Source organism: Sabethes cyaneus, chromosome 2, assembly GCF_943734655.1.
Source record: "Sabethes cyaneus chromosome 2, idSabCyanKW18_F2, whole genome shotgun sequence".
In the NCBI taxonomy this organism is placed as follows: domain Eukaryota; kingdom Metazoa; phylum Arthropoda; class Insecta; order Diptera; family Culicidae; genus Sabethes; species Sabethes cyaneus.
The window spans coordinates 217,733,047-217,753,519 of NC_071354.1; the positions used below are offsets into that span (position 1 = coordinate 217,733,047).

General features: G+C 38.9%; 2 protein-coding genes across 2 annotated transcripts in view; one reads left to right on the forward strand and one right to left on the reverse strand.

Moving 5' to 3' along the window:
- The window catches only part of LOC128734560 (mitotic spindle assembly checkpoint protein MAD1), a 42,156-nt gene extending 40,465 nt beyond the window's left edge, over window positions 1-1,691 (forward strand). The window contains exon 6 of the mRNA XM_053828823.1: window positions 1,672-1,691. The gene's annotated coding sequence lies outside the window, so the exon portion shown is untranslated. The remainder of the gene's footprint in view (window positions 1-1,671) is intronic.
- Window positions 1-20,473, reverse strand: part of LOC128734561 (gamma-1-syntrophin) — a 101,335-nt gene that overhangs the window by 10,471 nt on the left and 70,391 nt on the right. Inside the window, exons 2-4 of the mRNA XM_053828824.1 lie at window positions 9,456-9,526; window positions 9,223-9,378; window positions 2,140-2,298 (exon numbers count right to left, since the gene is read on the reverse strand). Of these exons, the coding sequence (XP_053684799.1) occupies window positions 2,140-2,298; window positions 9,223-9,378; window positions 9,456-9,521 (381 nt within the window). The 5' untranslated portion in view covers window positions 9,522-9,526. The remainder of the gene's footprint in view (window positions 1-2,139; window positions 2,299-9,222; window positions 9,379-9,455; window positions 9,527-20,473) is intronic.

The window sequence follows — 20,473 nt, forward strand, 5'->3', positions numbered from 1 at the left end:
TGGTATTGTCATTCCGAATTTCAGTGTTTCTGTGACGCTTGTATCAACCGATGTGGTACGATTTAACAAATTATATAAAAGTTAAAAAAATTTAATCAGTTTATATTGCTTTTCAAATAACACACTATTATCCGTGCATATTCCGTCGCTGCGTAATTTATTTTTAATTGATATGGTTTTCCTGTCCTGCAGAGAACATTCCAAGTTGATAACGAATATTTCCACACAAAAAAGCGGAAAGGATTTACTAAAGCTTAAAGCTTCATGCGACTGACTGATAAAGCTGTTCCGGTTTCGATGCCGCCCCGCCCGGCCCACTGACCGACCGTGTTGCACGAGTTAATAATGAATGCTCGAACAGGATTCGTTTCCGGAATTTAATAAATTTCATCCGGTCGCCTTTTTCCGGGTTGCCCCTAGCGAGAGTGCGCTTCTCACTGGTGGCGCTATATATCAAAAGCGGTTTTCATTCATTCCGCTTGTTGGGCTTATATTTTCCCCACCCGGCTCCGGAATGGATTACAACGGGCAGCATAGTGGCTGCAGCATGATGGTCATCAGCTAGCGAGGACGAGTGACTGCGGATAAGCAAGCACAGGTGGATTTCAATCTGTTGAGTGCTGGAAGGAAGTGGAATACATACATTCTTGAGTTTGAGATTGATTTAGATATCATTTTTCCACTCATCTTGTTGAACGTTTCTTCGAAATTAGGCTGGTCTGCAAAGTAGTGACTAAAGTAGGTTGAAAAATGTTTTTCAAAGGATGAACAAAGGAAGATTTTCTACAATTTTTTGATCAATTTATAAATTTACCTCAAATTTCAACCTCAAATTCACTACCTTCTGCAAATTTCAAAACTATGCACTATGCAAGCACGAACACCTGCAAATGTATGCTGACTAATATCTGGAGAATACTGCACACCAGAATTCCTTCCTAGCAATCTAGCCAACGAGTAAATCTCTCGTACTGTTCCCTCGAGTCGAGACCGGGAGGTTACACTCGTTCACGTCTTGTGCAGCAGACCCGCGCTGGAATTGTGCAATGCATGCCATTTCGTTTCTCATTTCAGGTGACATGTTTTCCCAACTGACTCATTCAGTCAGCCATTGCCAATCTGATTTCGGAACGCAAAGGGAAAAAGCTTGGCAAAGTTGTAAGAGGAAAAAGCGCAAGTGCACTGCCGTCGTTCTGCTGATATATGACCTGCCGGTGTATGTGAAGTTTTTTATGCTTTGAGCAAGGAAACTTAATTACTGGAGACTGAGTGAACTTGGGGAACAAACAATTAACGTTCTGACAAACCAGACTCGTGGAGTAACGGTGTGCTTGACTACATTATAAAGATCCTCATTATTTGAGTGTACTATGTGTCTTTTATGCTTTTTGATGCCAATGTCTGCGGTTGAGAGTTAGTATCCATAAATAGGCGTTGGTGACTGTAGCAGTGTCATTCAGAATGCATCCCCATGATGCTCAAGGTTGTTTATTATTCATATATCTACATGTTGGCTTCAGTATGTCACATAATTAAAAAAACCGGAAATAATTCATCAGGGACGGTATTTCTGTTTCTGTATCACTGTCATGTGGTCATGACCAATGTGCGTGTAAATTGAAAATCCATGCCAATCTCTCATTTGGAAACTTTGTTTTTTTTTTTTTATAGAAAGCACGGAAGCAACGGAAGTCAACGGTTCAGTGCAGAAGCGTAGCTGTTTGAGACAAACAATACGAGAATCTTATAGTGAGCATGTCAGTTTCACTTGCAGCGCATAATTTCTAGGACGGCTGCTCCCCATCAGAATCTAGGCCAACCGGATATTGCTTGCAGTCGCAATTTATGCTAATTATTGTTAATAGTGGTCCCTATGAACCATGTCGTTTGGTTAGCCTTCACCCGGACGTACTGACATTAGGCTTGCTTCCCACCCATGTCGACGATGTTTTTCGAGAGATAATATAGAATTCTCTCAACTAATAGCTTATGTATTTATTCAAACCGCCGCAAGCTCCTTATGCAAGTGGACGATTACGGTATTGTTAATAGGTATTAAATACCGCACGATAAGTATTCCCATCGGAACATATGCTTACCCTAAACATCGCTTGCTAGTGTGCACACTTGAGTTCTTACCTTGATAATAGCATCACCTACGAACAGCTGCCCGGTTGCATCCGCTGCTTGGTCCTTGTAAATCCTGGATATCAGTATTGGTAGTTTGTGCTCGGCTCCACCTTTTATGCTTAAGCCTAGACCGCCGACTTTTTGCCGGGTGATTTGTACCATACGTTCCTGCGGAATGCATCGAAAAGTAGAAATGTAGAAAACATTGACACGACTGGAGTATCATCAATAACTTGTAAGAAAATTTACTGCTTGTATTACATTTGAATCAGTATCTTTTAATATTTAATGCTGAATGTTAAAATAACAAAAACGGGGTATGAAATGGGGAAGGCAACATAACAAAGCATTCAACATAGCTTTGGCCGTTCCAAGTTCCTACCTAGCACCTCCACGCGGCCATACCCGTTAATGCTCCATCTTTGAAATGGAGTAACCGAGCTTGGAGGTGCGCTGTCGTGTAGCACCGGCTGCCTAATCTTACAAATGTAGTTTAGGCAAGCGAAATCACACGATCCATTATTGTATTAAATAGTATACTAATAATTTTTCTTTCTTTTTTATGAGGTACAGTTAAGGCGTTTTGGTGTTTGATGGTGCTTTGGAACCATCCTTTAACCATAACAAGGAACCATAAGAACTATGGAAAACTCAAGATAAGTAGTCTGCTTTCAGTTGCGTATTATTACCAGAGAGGAAAATTAAACTATTATTATACTATACTCTATATTGTATTGTATATGTGTACATATATAATAACCATCAGGGCACTCGTTTGAAATGGTGTGCTTAGGGAGAGTGGAGTAGCCAACTGTCTAAGTTGACCAAACCTCGTGATTTTGGTCATGACCTTGAAATGCGGTCAGGCATATATTAATATCTTTTGAAGCGATGGTTCTACAATTGATGAAGGGACGGTAAGGACAAGTAACGAAGAAGAATTTTTTTGGAAATGGAGGGGAAATAGTGGAAAGGAAAGGGGGGGGGGGGGGGGTAATAAGTAGCTACGCTTAACAAGTTGTCCTTGTGACTCCTACCTTTTGTCGAATGCTGGAAGGAGCATGGGCCGAATCAAGCTATAATCTAAGATTATAACCGGATTTGAACCCACAATCACTGGCGATTGGCAAGGATCTAGTCCCTGGAAGGCGATTCTCAACTGGTACGTGTAAGTGATGTTGCTTACCAGCAAATTCTCTTTTGGCCCTTCATACAGGATCTAGTGAATATGACCGATCGTTCAATATGTACGAACTGTACATATTGTTCTGTCATGATAGGCCCATTGCTATGAACGGACGATCTGCTAAACCAAGTGGTAGTACCGTATATTCTATATTCTAATGTAAAAATAACCAAAACATTTTTTAAAATAAATTTTTGTTGGGCTTCCATAATAAATGCTTAATGCGAAAAATGTAAATTCAGGCAAACTGAAAAATTCCTGATAATAAGCCAAAAATATAGACTAAAGGAAGGTGAAAGTCAAACTAACAGCTCGCAATCTCTAGTCGAGTGTGTTGTTTAACCATTTACACCACTAACCGATTGCTATACGGCGTTAGAAAAAGAAAAAAAAATGTGTTTAATTTTATAAATTGGTCGAAACTCCAATAAAAGCTAGTAGGGGAGTGTCGTCGTGGTTGGGCCACGTTTTGGAATTCGGCCATAACTTTCGTTTCAAAAGGAATTTTAAAAACCTAAATACATCGTTGCAAAGGTCTAAAAATGAAGTATATTTCTGGAATGTTTTGAGCTGATTGCTTGAAAAATAAAAAAGTTATAGGTATTTGCGTGAAGACAAAATATGTTGTCATAGTTGGGCCATGTTGTACAGGTTGGGCTACCGCAGAAAATCTAAGACATACGTATTGAAATTCTATATAGAGACATGAAAAGAATAAATTCCGTGAACAACGGCTCATATAGGTACAAATACCCTATTTTTAATTGCATTTTTGCGAAATTTTGGCGATCTTGTAAAATCAATATTACTACAATCGCCTTTTCCGAAGTGTACAACTACAATGAAAAAAACAACAAAAATCTAGGTTTTTATCGTATTAATTTTGCTTTGTTTCATCACATGTTACGTGACTGACATTCTCAAGCGATTATTGCGCTTCTACGCCTAAAATTATGGTGGCCCAACCATAACTAATCAAGTAGCCCGACCTTTACAAATAGCGCTTTTCTAGTATTTCACCTTAGCCTTCCCAAACACCTTACTGGAGGGGATTTTTCTATAGTCTTCGTGTGGAGCACAACACACTTCATACATTTTCAAAATTTATCTCGATAATTGCATTTCATGAATTACTTCTTGAAGAAAAGTTCTTTGCATCTGGAAAACTTTTTTTGTAAGATTTAGTCACTGAATTCAGTACGAGTGTTTTGAATACACGATTGAAACTCACAATATTGTGAAAAGTTAGCTATCACAGTAAGAAGTTTTACAATGGTTGTATCATAGATATCATGAGTTACTAAAACTGTAAAATCGTGATGGCCCGACCATAACAGTGGCCCGACGACAACGACAATACCCTACTGTAATAAGTTGAATTTTTTAGTATACAACTGTTCTTTGTCAATTTATTTAGAATGAAAACCGAAGTCTGACTCAGTTTTAAGCGCGTACATAGACAGTTTGACAGATTGCCACGATGGCAGCCTTTCTGATAATGATAACGATCTTCATTTTGACCGAGCTTTTGACAGCTCTCATATGAAACATGTGTCGTTCGATGACCAGAGCCGTAGACCTTGGCGAAGACCCGATTTGACACTTCCTCGTTTCTTAAGTTATTCAAAAACTTGTTTATTTTTGATAAGATTTTAAACCACCAACAAGATTCTGAGCGTGGACTAAATTCTGAACATTTTTGATCAAAATTTGGGCCACATTTTGGATCCGATTATGGACTAGATATTGGACCACATTCTAGACCAAAACCAGATGCTGGACCTGGACCAAATTCTGGACCTGGACCACATTTTGATCCACTTTTTTATCAGATTTCGGATCAGACTTTAGATCAAATTTTGGATCAGATTTTAAATCTGGACCTGGTTATAAATTAGATTTTGCACTACATTTTTGATGATTTTTTGATTAGTTTTTTAAATCAGTTTGGATCAGGTTTTGAACCAGATTCCGGTTCTGGATTATATTTTGGACCTATACAACATCGTGGATTTTGGAACAGATTTGGATTAGATTTTAGACTCAGATTTTAGACCTGATCTGAACCAGATTCTGGACCGGATTTTAATCAGATTTAGAGCAGATTTTGAACAAGAACTTGTAGCACATTTATGATCACATTTTGGACCTCAATTTTGATCAGATTCTAGACCTGGAGCTGCCTCAGATCCTAGACCAGTTTTTGGATTACATTTTTATCAGATATGGACCAGATTTTGGCTAATAATTTGGACCACATTTTTGATCAAATGTTGGACCACATTCTGAACTCGTATCAGATTGTGGACCTTGCCCCGACTTTGTACCATATTTTTCATTAGATTTTGAGTCCGATTCCTGACCTGGACCATATATTAGACCTGCACTAGATTTCGGACCACATTTTTCACCACATTTTGTAAGGAATTTTTGAACTAGACTCTGGACCAGATTTTGTAATACATTTTCGATTAGATTCGACTCTGGACCAGATTTTGTAATACATTTTCGATTAAATGTGCAAAAGAATGACAGAATTCGGCAAACGTAACAAAATTTTAATATTAGACTACAAAGTATAAGACGGCCTAGTGGTGAAATTGGATAAACAGCACACTCAACTAGAGATTGAAAGCTGTGAGTTCAACTCTCTCCTTTGCTAAGTCTATATTTTTGGCTTAATATCAAGAATTTTTCAGTTCGCCTAAATGTACATTTTTCGTATTAAACATTAATTTTTCTCCAAGAGTGTTCAATTAGATTTTAACCATATTTTGGACCGGATTCTGCACCTTAACCCGATGTTTGACTGTTGGATATCTGGGTCCCCATCCTGGACTAAATTTTGGACCACATTTTCATAGAATTTGGACCAGGTGTTGGATAATATTTTAGACCGTATTTTTTCAGATTTTGGGTCAGATGTGGGATCAGTTTTGAATCACATTCTGGACCAAGACCAGATTTTGGGACTTCTTATTAAAATGTATTGACCTTTATGAACTTACTCCACGAATCACAACCAGAAACAGATATTAAGTTATTCACCTAGTATGTATCATGCAAGGAAACTTTTTTTAAATTAAAGATTAAAACTCATAAAATCACTTAGCGACTCCGTACGTCAGCACGGCTCAAATACGAATGAATCGATCTATAATTCGGTATTGATCATTACTCAGAGAGTACTTATTTTTAGTACAAAGTAGCTTTGAACGTGTAATTAGAATTGCACAAATTTCAGTCTATAACACTTATCAGATTTTGTATAATATTTTTTACCAGATTGTCAAACTGGGTCAGATTATAAACCTGATTTTGGAAAAAAAATTGATCAGATTTTGGACCTGAAGCAGATTTTGGGCCAAATTTTTAATCAGATTTTTAGCCAGCCAGCAGATTTTGGACCATATTTTGGACTTGGACTATATCGTGGACCACATTCTTTTACCAAATTTTGTTTCAGATTTTGACTAGATTGTGGACCATTTTATCAGATTTTGGACCCAGATTCTAGACTTGGTTCCAGAGCATAGCGTGACATTGTGACGGCTCTGGCAAAGGCCCGACTTGGCGCCCCACGTTTCTTAAATCAGTGTTCCTTCGAAGTTTATTATTTTTTGGATTAGACTGTCATACATGATTCGATTAATTCCGTCTATCCAGTACTTCGCTACACTCGAGAGTGCTTTACTGAGGTTTACGGTGTTTCGGGTGCTTTGGTGCCTCCTAGAGTTAGTGCTCTTGGTGGCGGCCAATCTGGTCCATTCACGCTACGGCGCTGACGATGACCATGATGTATCTGTTCAACTGTGTTGTACAAGGCGAGCTCAGTTTGTTTATGAGCTATCGTCTTACGGTAACATCTTTTTTAAATACAAAAAAAATATTTTTTTGGTACTTCCGCTAATCAAATTTTAAGAAGTCCCCATGTCATAATACAGTGATATCATATCTATTGACATCTAAATGCACGCTATTGAAAAATGAAAATAATGAACCATTATAATTATTGGAACCAACAACTATAATTGGACACTAATTCATCGCAACAAATACATTAAAAACCATACAGGATGACATCGTTTTCGTGACACCGAATGTTTTATGTTTCAACAAAAACTGTGATAGTTTAATTGCGGTAAATTGGGCAAAGAAAATCTCTTATGCCTATACGAATTTGATAATAGGTGAAACTGTTTCGAATTTAGGCTTACTTCTCGGTTTCTTCCGCCAACAGAATGCTCCACAGTAGACCACCTTGAGCAGTGGTAATACCAGACAAAAGTTTGTTGAATTCTTCCTCGTTGCGAATGGCTAACTCTGGTTGGTGAACGATTGGATAATGCGTAACATTGGTGCCACGCGAACCTGCAGGTATAAAATAGACCTCACAGCGGTCCTTAGCTTCACATCCGGCCACTCCTATCCATACTTCTTCGTCGCTCCTGCCGAAATATGAGCAATCTTATACGATAGCGAAGAAGGCACTCATGCGAATGCTGAGTGTAGTAACAAGGAATAACCTTGTCAGCCTTGAGTGAATGTTCGCTTGTCAGGGTCGGCTCTTGATTGCTTGAAAATTCTTCAATAAAGTGTGCGATCTTGAAGAGAAAAAAGCGCCAGAAGGATGAGAGAGATCGTGAAAAAGCCAAAACAACTCACAAGTTCTTTGAGAAGTTGAACCAATCTGGTAAAGGATACACACCTGATCCTGATACGCGTAGGGACGATGAGAGAAACTTGGTTACAAAAGAGCACGAGGTGGTCGACAGATGGAAGCAGTTCTTCGATGAGCATCTAGGAGTGCTTACAAATGATAGAAGCGTCCCGGCACCCGATCGCGAAGAGACCCGGCAAGAAATCGGTTAGCTGAAGAACAACAGAGCCTCCGGAAAGGACGGACTTCCGGAAAAACTCTACATAAATGTCCCAGAACCGCTGGCGACGGCACTCACTGAGTAATTTTTAGGATTTGTTTTGAGGAGAAACTACCAGAGAAGTGGATGGAAGGTGTCTCATTACGCGGCATTGCGCTGGTCAATGCCGCTAATAATGTGCTGTGACAGAATTTGCTATGTCTTCTATCTCCAATAGCAAGATAATTCGTAGGACACTATCAGGCGAGTTTTATGGGGACCTGTGCCACTACGAATCAAATTTAGAGTCTCCGACAAATTCTCCAGATATGTCGGGAGTATAACGTGCCCACAAATCATATTTTAGTCAATTTCAGTGCAGCAAACGATTTAGTCGAGCACGAACAGCATTCAACGACGCACTGTATCCGGAAGTCGAGTCTATTTTTCTCTCCGCAGACACCTCGATCAAGCGGAATACGCCGCCGCACAAAGCTGATGATGTACAAAACGCCAATCAGATCGGGGGTAGTCCTCTATGGATTTGAGACTGTAACTGTGCTTACGAAAGACACACGCGCACTTGTCGTATTTTAAGGTGTTGCGTACTATCTTTAGGTGGAATACAAACGGAAAGCGGAGAATGGCGAAGGCATACGAATCACGATTTGCACTACTTGGTGAGATTCCCATCGTACACCTGACGAACGTTGGTAGACTACGGTGGGCCGGCCACGTCGCAAATCTGCCGGTCAAGAACTCCACCGGTATCAGAGATAGAGGGGTCCAATGTGCTAGATGGCTTGACCAGGTTGAAGCCTACTTGCGTGTTCAGGATCAATTGAGAAATATAACAGGTACAGACTATTGGTAGTGTGTTGTTATACGCGATTCTCAATACAAGTATACAAGTCAAAGCTATAGTTGTCTTCTTGTCGAAACCGAAACCTTGCCCATTGCCATTTTTTATTACGGAATTTTTAAAATATACCATATGAAAATATAGCATACTAAATGTTATTAGAATATAGTCAGGTGATCACTTACCTTAGACTCTATTGGAGGATGACTAATACTGGTCGGTGTGGGTGCCGGTGTCGACGTGTCCTGCTTCTGAATGGTCATCATTTCCATGGAGAGATGTATTCGGACCAGTTCCGGCTTACTTTTGCCATCGCTTATCAATACCATACCAGTTCGGGTCTGCATAATAGAGATACGTAAATCATAGTGAAACTGGCACTGATGTACCGGGATTTTTTTTCCCTATAAACACTCACCTTTAAATTCTGATCGACTTTCTCTTCTATCGGGGTAGCCATCTTGGAGCTTGCGTTAATCTTCATATTTTCTGCATCCCGGCAACCGGAAATGGGAAAAAACAGAAAAGAGGAAAATCATTATGAGTAAAGTTCAATCACGGTAATAAATCGAATTTTCACACTTTCCCCCTAGGATCTGCTATAGCGCTCTGTTGCTTGTCGGCTCACACTATGCCTCATACCGGAAGTTGAAAGCCTGAAGCGTGCAGCAAGCAATGAGCATCTTACGGTAAACAATTAAATTTTAACGAGCTGAACTCTTTGGTGAACTGGTGTTCAAGACGGTGTCGGAAGGTTTCTGCTTGGTATTGCTTTTTCACACGAATATATTCTACTAGGAATAGGTATATATCGGTGAATGAAGTGCTGGCCGTTCGAGGGAAACATTCGAGAGGATAAAACATTTTGGATACAAGTCTCGAAGGCGGAAGATGAGAAACTAATTAAAGTTAGAGAATAAATTGTTTCGGAATTGTGGCGTGGGGGCCTTTTGTGGAAGCACTTTTTTACGGGACTAAAAACGTTTTATTCGGAGCTTCGAATGAGCATGGCTTTGTTCGTTTATAATTTGTTGTTCATGGGATTAGACCTGAATAAAATAGACTGCAGGATTCCTGGGCAAAAGGATTATGTTATTTTAGACCAATTTGCATTGCGTGACTACTTGAGGTTCGGTATTTTTCTCCAGACGGGGTGCTGGTTATAATATGGTTTTGAAGCTTTGAGGTATCTAATGAATAGGATTTGAGTATCGTTACTTTAATTGAATTCATTTTAAAATAGCCAATTTTTATATTTTTGACAGAGGAAACTTGCCTTGGCGAGTTTTCAGTTAAATAGTAATTAGGATTCTTGAATGATTTGGTGCGTTCATTTTATTCTCCTATCAGTATTTGACCGTGACAATTTATGTTCAAAGCGTCAAAAGTTTGCTTTCAACAAACTAAATCAAATTCAATTATAGAATATTCAACACTTCATTGCTAAACCTAATCCATGACTTTGTAAAACCCCTATTTGTGATGTCAGCTAGCCTGCCGGCTACAGAGGCGCAACATTTTCATATTTATTTTATGCATCGGAATATAAATATAGCTCGAGCGTATGAAGAGGATTTTTTATTCTCCATAGAAATTGAAATACGCTGAATTTGCAATGTGGCTGTGCTATGAATGATAAATTTATAGTCTACGCAAAAGCTGTGAGGCAGAAGGAAGACCTAGCTATATGCTGCTGTTCAAGATATGCGTCGAACCTTTCACATTCAACTGCGGACAAGGTTTTTGCACGGTTCAGGCTTGATAGTCATTCAACAAAAAACAAAGGTCAGCTGAATAGAGCATCATTTCGCATAATTGTTTATACGTTCTATGTCAATACGCTGCTTGTTGATATTGTTCTTGTAGTTTGTTGGGTACGCGGATAATTTTTCCATCGCTCTGGGCTAGGAACAAATTGAAAGCAAATGAATCATGGCACTTTTTCACTTATTTATTTATTCATTTCTCACACCATCATAAAATCGTGTGGGAAAATACCTGAGTGACAACTCAGCTGTGTAATGTAAATCCCATGGGATTGAATTTATCAGTTAAATCGATTAGGTACCGAGTTGAATGCTTCTGTTTCTGTGTGAGCAAATGTCAAATGATTAGAAAGCATATTTATTGAGTTGAGGTTAAATAAATAAATAAGTTACGCCACAGAGAACAGGCATAATTCGATGCTAAAAATATCATCCAAAATATTTTTTATGTATACTAGCACCATCTATGATTGACATCCTTAAAAAATCTCCACATTAAAATTATCATTGCTACCAGTATTTTGATCTATTGTGAGATATCGTTCAAGTGTTTTTTCTGTATTCCGCACTTCGTTTCTAGGCATAGAATGATAAGCATAATGCATGTTTTCGATTCGATGATAGGCGTAATGTTCGATAGGCATAATTTGCACAGCAATAACCCCCCCTCACCTTTCCTCTCTTTCCCCTCAATTCAAAAATTTTTCATTGCTTTCCCCTATCGTCCCTTCATCAATTGTAGAACCAACGTTTCAAAAAAAATATTGTATCCCTATATACTTAACCGCATTTCAAAGTCAAGACTAAAAACGCGAGGTTTGGTCTATAAAATCATTTGGCGTAAATACATTGGCATAATTATAAAAGATCATTTGACATAATTCATTTAAGGTGAAATTAGTCGTCATTTTGAACATTTTTACAAACAGAACCCCGCTTTTGGGCCCAAACACTGCTTCCGAAATTGGGCTCTCCGACGAAAAGTTAATGACTGCTAATTTCCCGTCAAAATCATTTTATGACATTCCAATGACGATCAGGATTCTTTGATCAATTAGGGCGAGATGAAACGTTGCCGGTGACCAGTCGTCGAAAGTGCCAATACAGAATACTTGTGGGGGCGGAGGTGGGGGGGGGGGTATTAGTAAGTGCTTCGCTGCCTCCAGAAATATGGTCGTATGAAGGACGCTATACTTCCAGCATAGTCTCCTTTATCGGTATATCAAGAGATCACCATAATAGACTGAATCGTAGAATGACCACGTTTTAGTTGAAGGAAACCAGCTCTCGAACATCATTGATGTTAGATTTTGTCCTGGCGCAAACGTTGATTCTGTTTATTATTTTTTAACGGTAACCCAGCTAGCATTTTTGTATGAATATAAAAGTAAAAATCAGCATTACGTACAGATATGCATGCTAAGAAGTTGTATTTGGAGTACAGAATTGGCATATCCGTACTATTTTGGAGACGGTAAATGTGATGAGGAATATACGCATACGGAATAGGATAGGATACGCATAGGAATATACGCATTTCATCCATATAAGTATGTATATACAATAAAATCCGATTAAGCGCGAATCACTCCATAGTGCTATACAATTCTGTGATGAAAATCGTATGTGTGTCAGTTATATACGACTGAAAATCAACTGAAGCACACTTTATTAAGCATTAGTCACGATTCCGAATTTGTTAGGAGATATTTACGATAATTTTTATACATTTATGTACGATTTGGTGCTAACTGGGTAAAGCGCACCAAGGTACATTCGGTACGGACGCCCAACAAGTTGAAATCTAGAAAGCGCTTAAAGTTACGCTAAGTCGCTACTGAGCACGGATCAAGTTTTGAAGCAGTGCCGGCTTCGAGTTGATCGAAGCCCCCTTTGCGGACAGCAGAAATAGTAGTAAAGCAGCCATTAACATTGGCCACTGTGTTGCGACAATTCCTTCAAAAGTGGAGTCGGTAAACCCCACTTATTCATCGATTTTAAAGCTGCGTACGATACTATCGACCGACAGCTTTACTGGCAAAACTGCTTAAGACTACGAACTCGGCCACGATGGATTGTGTACAGTGCTGTGACTGGATTTCGGGCGCCTTATCAAGCTCCTTTGAAACGCGCATGGCACTTCGACAACATCTTGCTAGGAGATGTTAAGAAACGTGCAAGCTATAAAACGCGGCGCATGATCTGCAATACATCCAGTCGATTTATTTTCTCTACTAACGATGTGGATATTGCCGAAAAGACGTTCCAGACAGGTGCGTCCCGATAGTAAGAGGAACCGAGTTCTATATAGTTGTAAACGATGGAGAGAGTTGTTACATGAAGTTGTATAGTCACCCCGGATTGTTGCTGACGTCGGATAACAACTGCGGCGGAAAAATTCAGTGGATTGTTCTTGCCGGAGGTCATGTTTACTACGGACTCCATAAGACTTTAAGGTTTGGTTAGCTTCATTCCTGTACTAAATACATTACTTAATAATATGTTATAATAATAACATTACTTAAACCATACGCTTATAAGACTGGTTGTTCTCTAAGGGCACAAGACTTACTTGAACAGTGCCCAACGAAGAGTTGCAAGTGCTGGTCATTCCACTGGACCACTGAAAGAATACAATGGGATGAACATGTTGTGAGAATGCCGGATAGCAATCCTGCAAAAATAGTGTTCGCCCCGATTTCGTGCTAGGTGCTTAAAGACTGTACTCGAAAAACTTGAAACAAATTGATTAATTCATAAACTTTTAGCGTGTGGCCAAAAATTTATGAAATTTTGACTGAAACTTGCGAACAGTGAAATGTTTGCATTGACAGAATGTCATTAAAATTTGTGAAGTGGTTATCGAAATGGTATCAGCGCAAGAGCAGATTAGCTAAAAAATTGTGAACGCTATTACGGAAAATTCGTCTATGTCCCACAGATGTATCGGGAGACAACTGGAAATCCATCTATCGACTTAATGGCAGTCAGGCAGTGGTAAGAAACCAATGACAGCTGGCCTGGTGAAGGCCGATAGGGTGTTGAATTTTTTAAGCATTGGCCGAAGTCCGAATTGCGATGCTGCAAAAAAAAGTCTCGTGTTTCCATCTGATTTGTTCAAAAAGGATGAAACATATCAGCCTTCACCGGCCTTCTTACATCAATGCAAACGCAAAGAAGTTGCTGGGGTAATAGTCTCACGTTGTCACATCACCGTTAGCCGTTCCTGAGGAGGTAAAGAACAAAATGGTGAACAAAGTGGCCTTGGTTCTGGCAGGCCAACTATGGATATGGCATAATGAGCCAGCGCTTCATCACGAAGAGTATCAAATATGCCTGGACGAGTGCCATTAGAAGCGCCTGATACTCTTTCTGCGGTCTCATGAAGGCGACACCCTGTTTTAATCAGACTTGCCATGGCATCTTGCCAACATGCGCGGCCGGTGTTAGACTGGTACAGACGTCAACCCACCGAACTCGTCGTAACAACAAATGGATGAACAATGGACGAACAACAAATGGACAACGAATGGATAACGAATGGACAACTGATGTACAATAGATGGACAACAGATGGACAGCGGATGGACAACAGATGGACAACGGATGAATAACGGATGGAAGTCAGATGGAAAACGGATTGACAACGAATGGAAAACAGGTGGACAAAGGATGGACAACGGATGGACAATGAATGGGCAACGAATGGAAACGAATGGATAACGAATGAACAACAGATGGACAACAGAGGAAAACAGATGGACGACGGATAAGTAACGGGTGGACATCAGATGGACAACGGATTGACAACGGATGTACAACAAATTGACAACAGATGGACAACGGATGGACGACAAATCGACAACGGAAAAATAACGAATGGAGAACGGATGAACAACGGATGAGTAACTGATGGACAACAGATGGACAACAAATGGATAACGGATGGACACCGGATGGATGACGGAAGTAAATAAGTAAGTAAGAAAGTAAGTAAGTAAATAAGCAAGTAAGTAAGTAAGTAAATAAGTAAGGAAAAAAGTAAATAAGTAAGTAGCTAAATAAGAAACAAAAAATACCTAGTGAAAACGGAGATAAAACTGTCAAAGTATGCAAAATGTGTTTAAAAGTAAAATGACAAAACGCCGGAGCTAAATTCACATCAACACAAAATTTGAAAATAAATCAAGTTGATTTAAAATCGTGGTGGAATTTTGCTTCTTCTGCTTTTCAATTCAGTGTCTTCAGATTTTACGTATTTGAGCTATTTTCAAATATGGCTTCTTTGGTGACGAAGAACACTTTAGATCGAAACTGTCCTACCGATTTCAAACGTGAATACCTTTCGTATTATTTACGACCGATAGTTTCACATTTGATTAGGTTGACAGCTCTTAAAGTTAATTTAATCCTGGAAGCCAAACGGTTAGCCTCTGCTGACACAGTCAGCAAAATCTGTTCACAATTTCCCCGGGGATGCGACCTGAATTAACATTCAACCACACTCTCTGGTAGACCGAAAAGACAAAAGCAAACTAACTGTCCCGATTGTTGAGTCATGTTTGGCTGCATCCTTGCACCAATGCCTTGCAATGTTTTTTCTTCTCGTTTTATGAATAAGCACCGTCGTCGTCCGTCAAATAAAAACAAATTTGCATTGGCCTACTATACTATGTCCCATTTCGCTTGACAGCTTCGGGTGTGGTTTAACCGGTCGGCGCGGCGGTGCAAAAGGTTAGGGTAAAAGTCTCCCCCGGATCGCACTCAAGGCGGATAATTTAATTGCCACCATATAGTTGAGGGGTTGTAAAAGCTTTTCCGATTCACTCCTCGTTCGACCTCCTGCGCCTCCTTCTCAGCCGGGAGGTAACCGGGACAGCAAACTATATGCTAGGTACATTCATTGCGACGTGATTTCGATACAAATGGCACAATTAGAGTGTTGTTGCTGTGTGGAGCGAAGATGGATACACAACTAGAACGAACGAGGAAGTTGAATCCATTCATTTTGTCGTAAACTGGCACAAACACATAGATACATAAACAGTGGCAGCGCAAGTTTGACTGGATAGAGAGACTTGGAAAATGGAATAACAAAACGAAGGATATGGATGCTGCATAAAGATCTGTGGAACGGCACGGATTGTGCATTAGTGTAGCTTGCGGTTATGTTAAAGAAGTTGAGAAAAAAGCTATTCCGAGAAGTGTAGTGCTAGTTCGGTTCCTTTGGCGTTGATAATGGTACGCTGACTGAATGCAGAACCGTTGAATATGTAATTTTGAACATCGTACACTGTTTATTGTTGGAAAAAAGGATGTCATCGGCAGACATCGTCATATAGCACAGAGACGTGTAAAAAACAAACGTGTATCTAAGCAGTTTGTCTATGTCTCCTTTGCTTATGTCTGAGCAAGTGTATATTGTGAGATGGTGAATACAACTGAGAGACATGCTTTTGAATAGCGCCCGCACATAGTGAGCACTGTGTTCGGAAAGCTCATAGCAAGCACTGTGCAATGCACTGTGCTTCTTATAGCTTTTTGTTTTGCAAACTTCAACTGGAAATTAAGAATCTCTAGTTCTACTATTTATAAAAGTTATTCAAAATCTAAAACCATATTTTCTTTACTGGAAAACTTCGAAGAATATTAAAAGTTAAGGTTTTTATTAGGGTTTAGGTCGTCGGTGTTCATGCCTTACACGTCATCCTGAGCTACCAACGATTGTCGATGAACTTGTAGAATAAAAATATTATTCCGTTTTCAGCTAAGATTGAACTTGTTAAAGTAACCTTCAATTAATGATTGAAGATATCATTAACCCTTTTAAAATCTTTCAAATCTTTCTATTGTTGCGAAGGTTACGTCTCCTGGGGATTATATTACTAAATCTTGGGCAGGTTTATTCATAACCTGATCCAAGACTAGTAAACACTCACATATTGTATGGTATATCTAATCAAGCTATTGGCGAAAATCCATTACCAGACGAGCAGCAGGGCTGGTAGATCCGCCTCCTTTAAGGCATGCTTCCTTCCGGCACCTGTTTCTTACATTCCTATATTGTTAATATGCATTTCAAGCAGCCGATGACAGCCATCAATAGCTTGGTCGATAGATTGTAAACCTTATAAAAGGTGAGTGTTGATTAATTTTGGAACTAGGCCTATGTTCTAAGCATGGACACTAACAACTTCGTTAGTAAAAATGTGATTTGTCCAATTATTTAAAAACGTGTCACAATATATGTGTTTATTTCTTTTCTGGTACAAGTCCACAACATATGTGGTATCCAAGGAAATAACAGTTATTGTGGTAGATCCAAGCACTGTGCTTCAAGGCTGAGCTACTCAGAGACATTTCTGTGTGAGAGCATGTGCTATATACTTGGATGTGCCTACGCTATTTTCAGTTATCCCTTGGCTCGAAAAGCACAGCACGCGATAGTCTCTTGCTTATAGAAATAGGCGCCTACTAGTCACTTTAAAATATATTGTGCAGTCCCGGTAGATTTTGTGCTACACAGTAAGAGAATAGTGCTACTCCCAATGTCTGGTCATCGGTAATATCTATGGCTTAATTTTAAATTCATACACAAAAATATAGGTTGTGTCGCTAAACCATTTTATTGGCGTGCTTTTTACTCTATATTCTGTTTAAATAACAGAACCAAAGACTTCGGGTCTGGTGTCCCATTTTTTCAACAATAAAGAACATACATCAATAAACAGAAATTTTATGAACTACAATAATTCACTTCACTTCGATTCGAAACCAACCAAAATCCACATCCGATCCGCAATTGAATTGAGTGCCCCAGGCTCATCATTAAATTCATTCCGGCAACGAGATTTCCGGTCGTAACTTTTGCGTTGAATCAACATACAATCATAATTTGCACTTTAATCCGTATCCGTCGGTATCAGGGAAAAACCGGCTTGTGGTGTTGTCATTGTTGTTTGAGAATACTCTTTCACGGGCTGGGCGCATCCATCAAATTATGATACGGTGCTCGTGGAATTTCGAACTGTGAACACAACGCTATCGGATTCGCTTCCACGCCGCTGCTGTGCTGCGCTGTTGAAGGACTGATAAACTTTATGTGTCGGATCTACATTCAACAGGGAACGCTTCACGGGGAGGTAGGAGCCTCTCATTCAGACCCTGATATCAACCAGTCAACCATGATTACGGTTGCGTGATTGTGTTTTCATTAGCGTGATTTATTACGATTCCGTTTGATATCAAATGAGTACGCGCATATTGAATCGGTTTTACAGTCGCACTATGATGTCGTGCAGGGGAAAAGGTTTTCGAAGCAAATTCATGAATCCAAGAGTTTTGGACACGCTGTGCAGCGCTGTGTTGGCATTGCCATTGGCATCGGCAGGGCAGCACGTGAATAGGAACAGGTAGTTGGCGTTCGCGTTATCAGAAAACATTATAACGAACCGTCCGTCGTCTATTTCGTGCCGTGAAAAGCTTTCGAGCGAGCCGTAATTTGCGCTCAATTTGGCGTCGTTAGCACGGTGAACGGCGAACGACGGAATGACATGATGGAAAGCTCAAGATTGCATTCGATGTTTACATTTTTTTTACATGATATGTATTTTGTGAAAAAGTTATTTCTGTTAGAGCGATGTAGTACGTACGTACGGGAGCGACGTAGTCTGTATTTTTTTAAACAAGAGCAAATGGATTAAAATTTAACCGCAGATTTGGGGAAGGCAATAGGATAAATTAATGACAGTGTGCATTAATGGGGTTTAGATTTATTTCTATAGAGAAAGGCACAAAATCCACTCTAGAGATCGACTTTTATATAAAGAATGTTGAATTTGTCGTTAACTCACGCCATTTTGATCTTCGTATCATTTAACATTTGATTCCCGATTGGCCTCGAGGTACGATGCTGGTCTAACAAACCAGTCGTCGTATGTTAAAATCTTGGCTGAGAGAGGCTGTTAGAGTCAATAGGATTGTAGTACTATCCCCGTAATTGTCCTATACTTAGCTGCTGGCTGTGAAGCCTGTCGTATAAAATAGGTCAAGTTTCGATAACGAATGTAACACCTAGCCTTTGCTTTTTTATACTTTAACATTTAAACCCGTTTAAACCGTTGAACGCGAATACCTAGTGGCAAAGCATTTGAAACTGGTAGGTTTTAATGCTCGTGTCAAGAAGAACACTATAATCGTGCCCAATTTTTTGTGCGCTTTCTCTTGTTCCAAAGAAATCAACTGTAATCAACTCTTAATCTATTTTGGTAAAACTCTACCTATATAAACAACATACTGTCAACTATTTTTAGTCAAAATTTCTGTTATGCTTACTCACGCGGTAAAAAGTTACTAACTATTCAGCGTGTCCAGCTTTTTCGAATACAGTTTTCAAAATACGCACAACTCAAAAGCGAAAGGTTGAATCAATAAGGTGAATTCGGAAAAGTTATAGGAAATTAAATGTAGTTAGAAATTTGATAGAAACAGTGGAGCAACTGGAGTAACATATAAAAAAGACGTGTTCAAGATAAAAGGTTAAAATAAATCTAACTTTTTCTCTGAATATCTCGAAAACAGCTGCATTTAGAAAAATAATTATTATGACCAATTTTGTTGTAAATGACATAAAGAATTGTTATTTGTATTACAAATTCATATATTACTTGAAAAATCCCAAGTTGAAAGAAAATCATGAAAGTCGTTGTTCTACGAAGTCTGTCCATGAAAGTTGCTTCATCTCAGGATAACTTTTAAAAGCTTGCAAATTACTTCTATTTTTTAAAAATTTTCAAAAATGGTATATTTTTGATATCTTGATTTTAAGTTTTATTTTCAAATTTTTGAAAAATTGGTAGAATATTTTTTTCAGTGCATATATTTTTCATGTTCAGAAATCAATTTTCTACAATTTTTGTTTAGACATAATTTTTGTAAAATCGATAGTTTTCGAGATACAATCTTTCAAACATAATACACATGAAAATAAAATAAATACGCCCTTTTTAAAAATGAGTCATGAATCAAAATGGTGCCAAAACCAGTGGAAGGTGCATATTTCCTCCTATTAAACACGTATGTAAAGCTTCATCCAAATCAAAGAGGTTCATTTCAGATTTCAGCTTTTTTTGGACGATTTGGCGTGGAATTGCTCTATTTACTTCTTCTCAACTCGTTTTTTATAGCCCAGTAAGTAACAGAACAGCAGCTTTAAGTTGAGATTTTCGAATCATTGTTCAAAAAGAGAACAACTGTAGTCCTGTTACCTTACAGAAATCAAAGATTGTTCTTATTACCAACGATCGTTCGATCCCTTACTATCGGTACGGTAGCACATCCTTGCCACAACGCAATACATTTTCTTTTTCCTACTCTTCTAATGAAATGTCAAACGTGCGCATACATATAGAATCATATTACAACCGAACACTACAGCTATAGAACACTTTCTCTACACATATATCAAATTGGGCTAGGTTTATTCGTTGTAACGAATCTCCGATCTGTTGGGATAAAGAAATTTTGTCACTTTTTTGACGTAGGACTACGTCTTTGTTTACTATACTGGGACTGAAAGATGAAATGATGAAAGGATTTCATCTATACTGGGATGAAAGATTTCAAATGCTAATAACTACTAAACTACTGAACGAAACTAAACAATTTATAT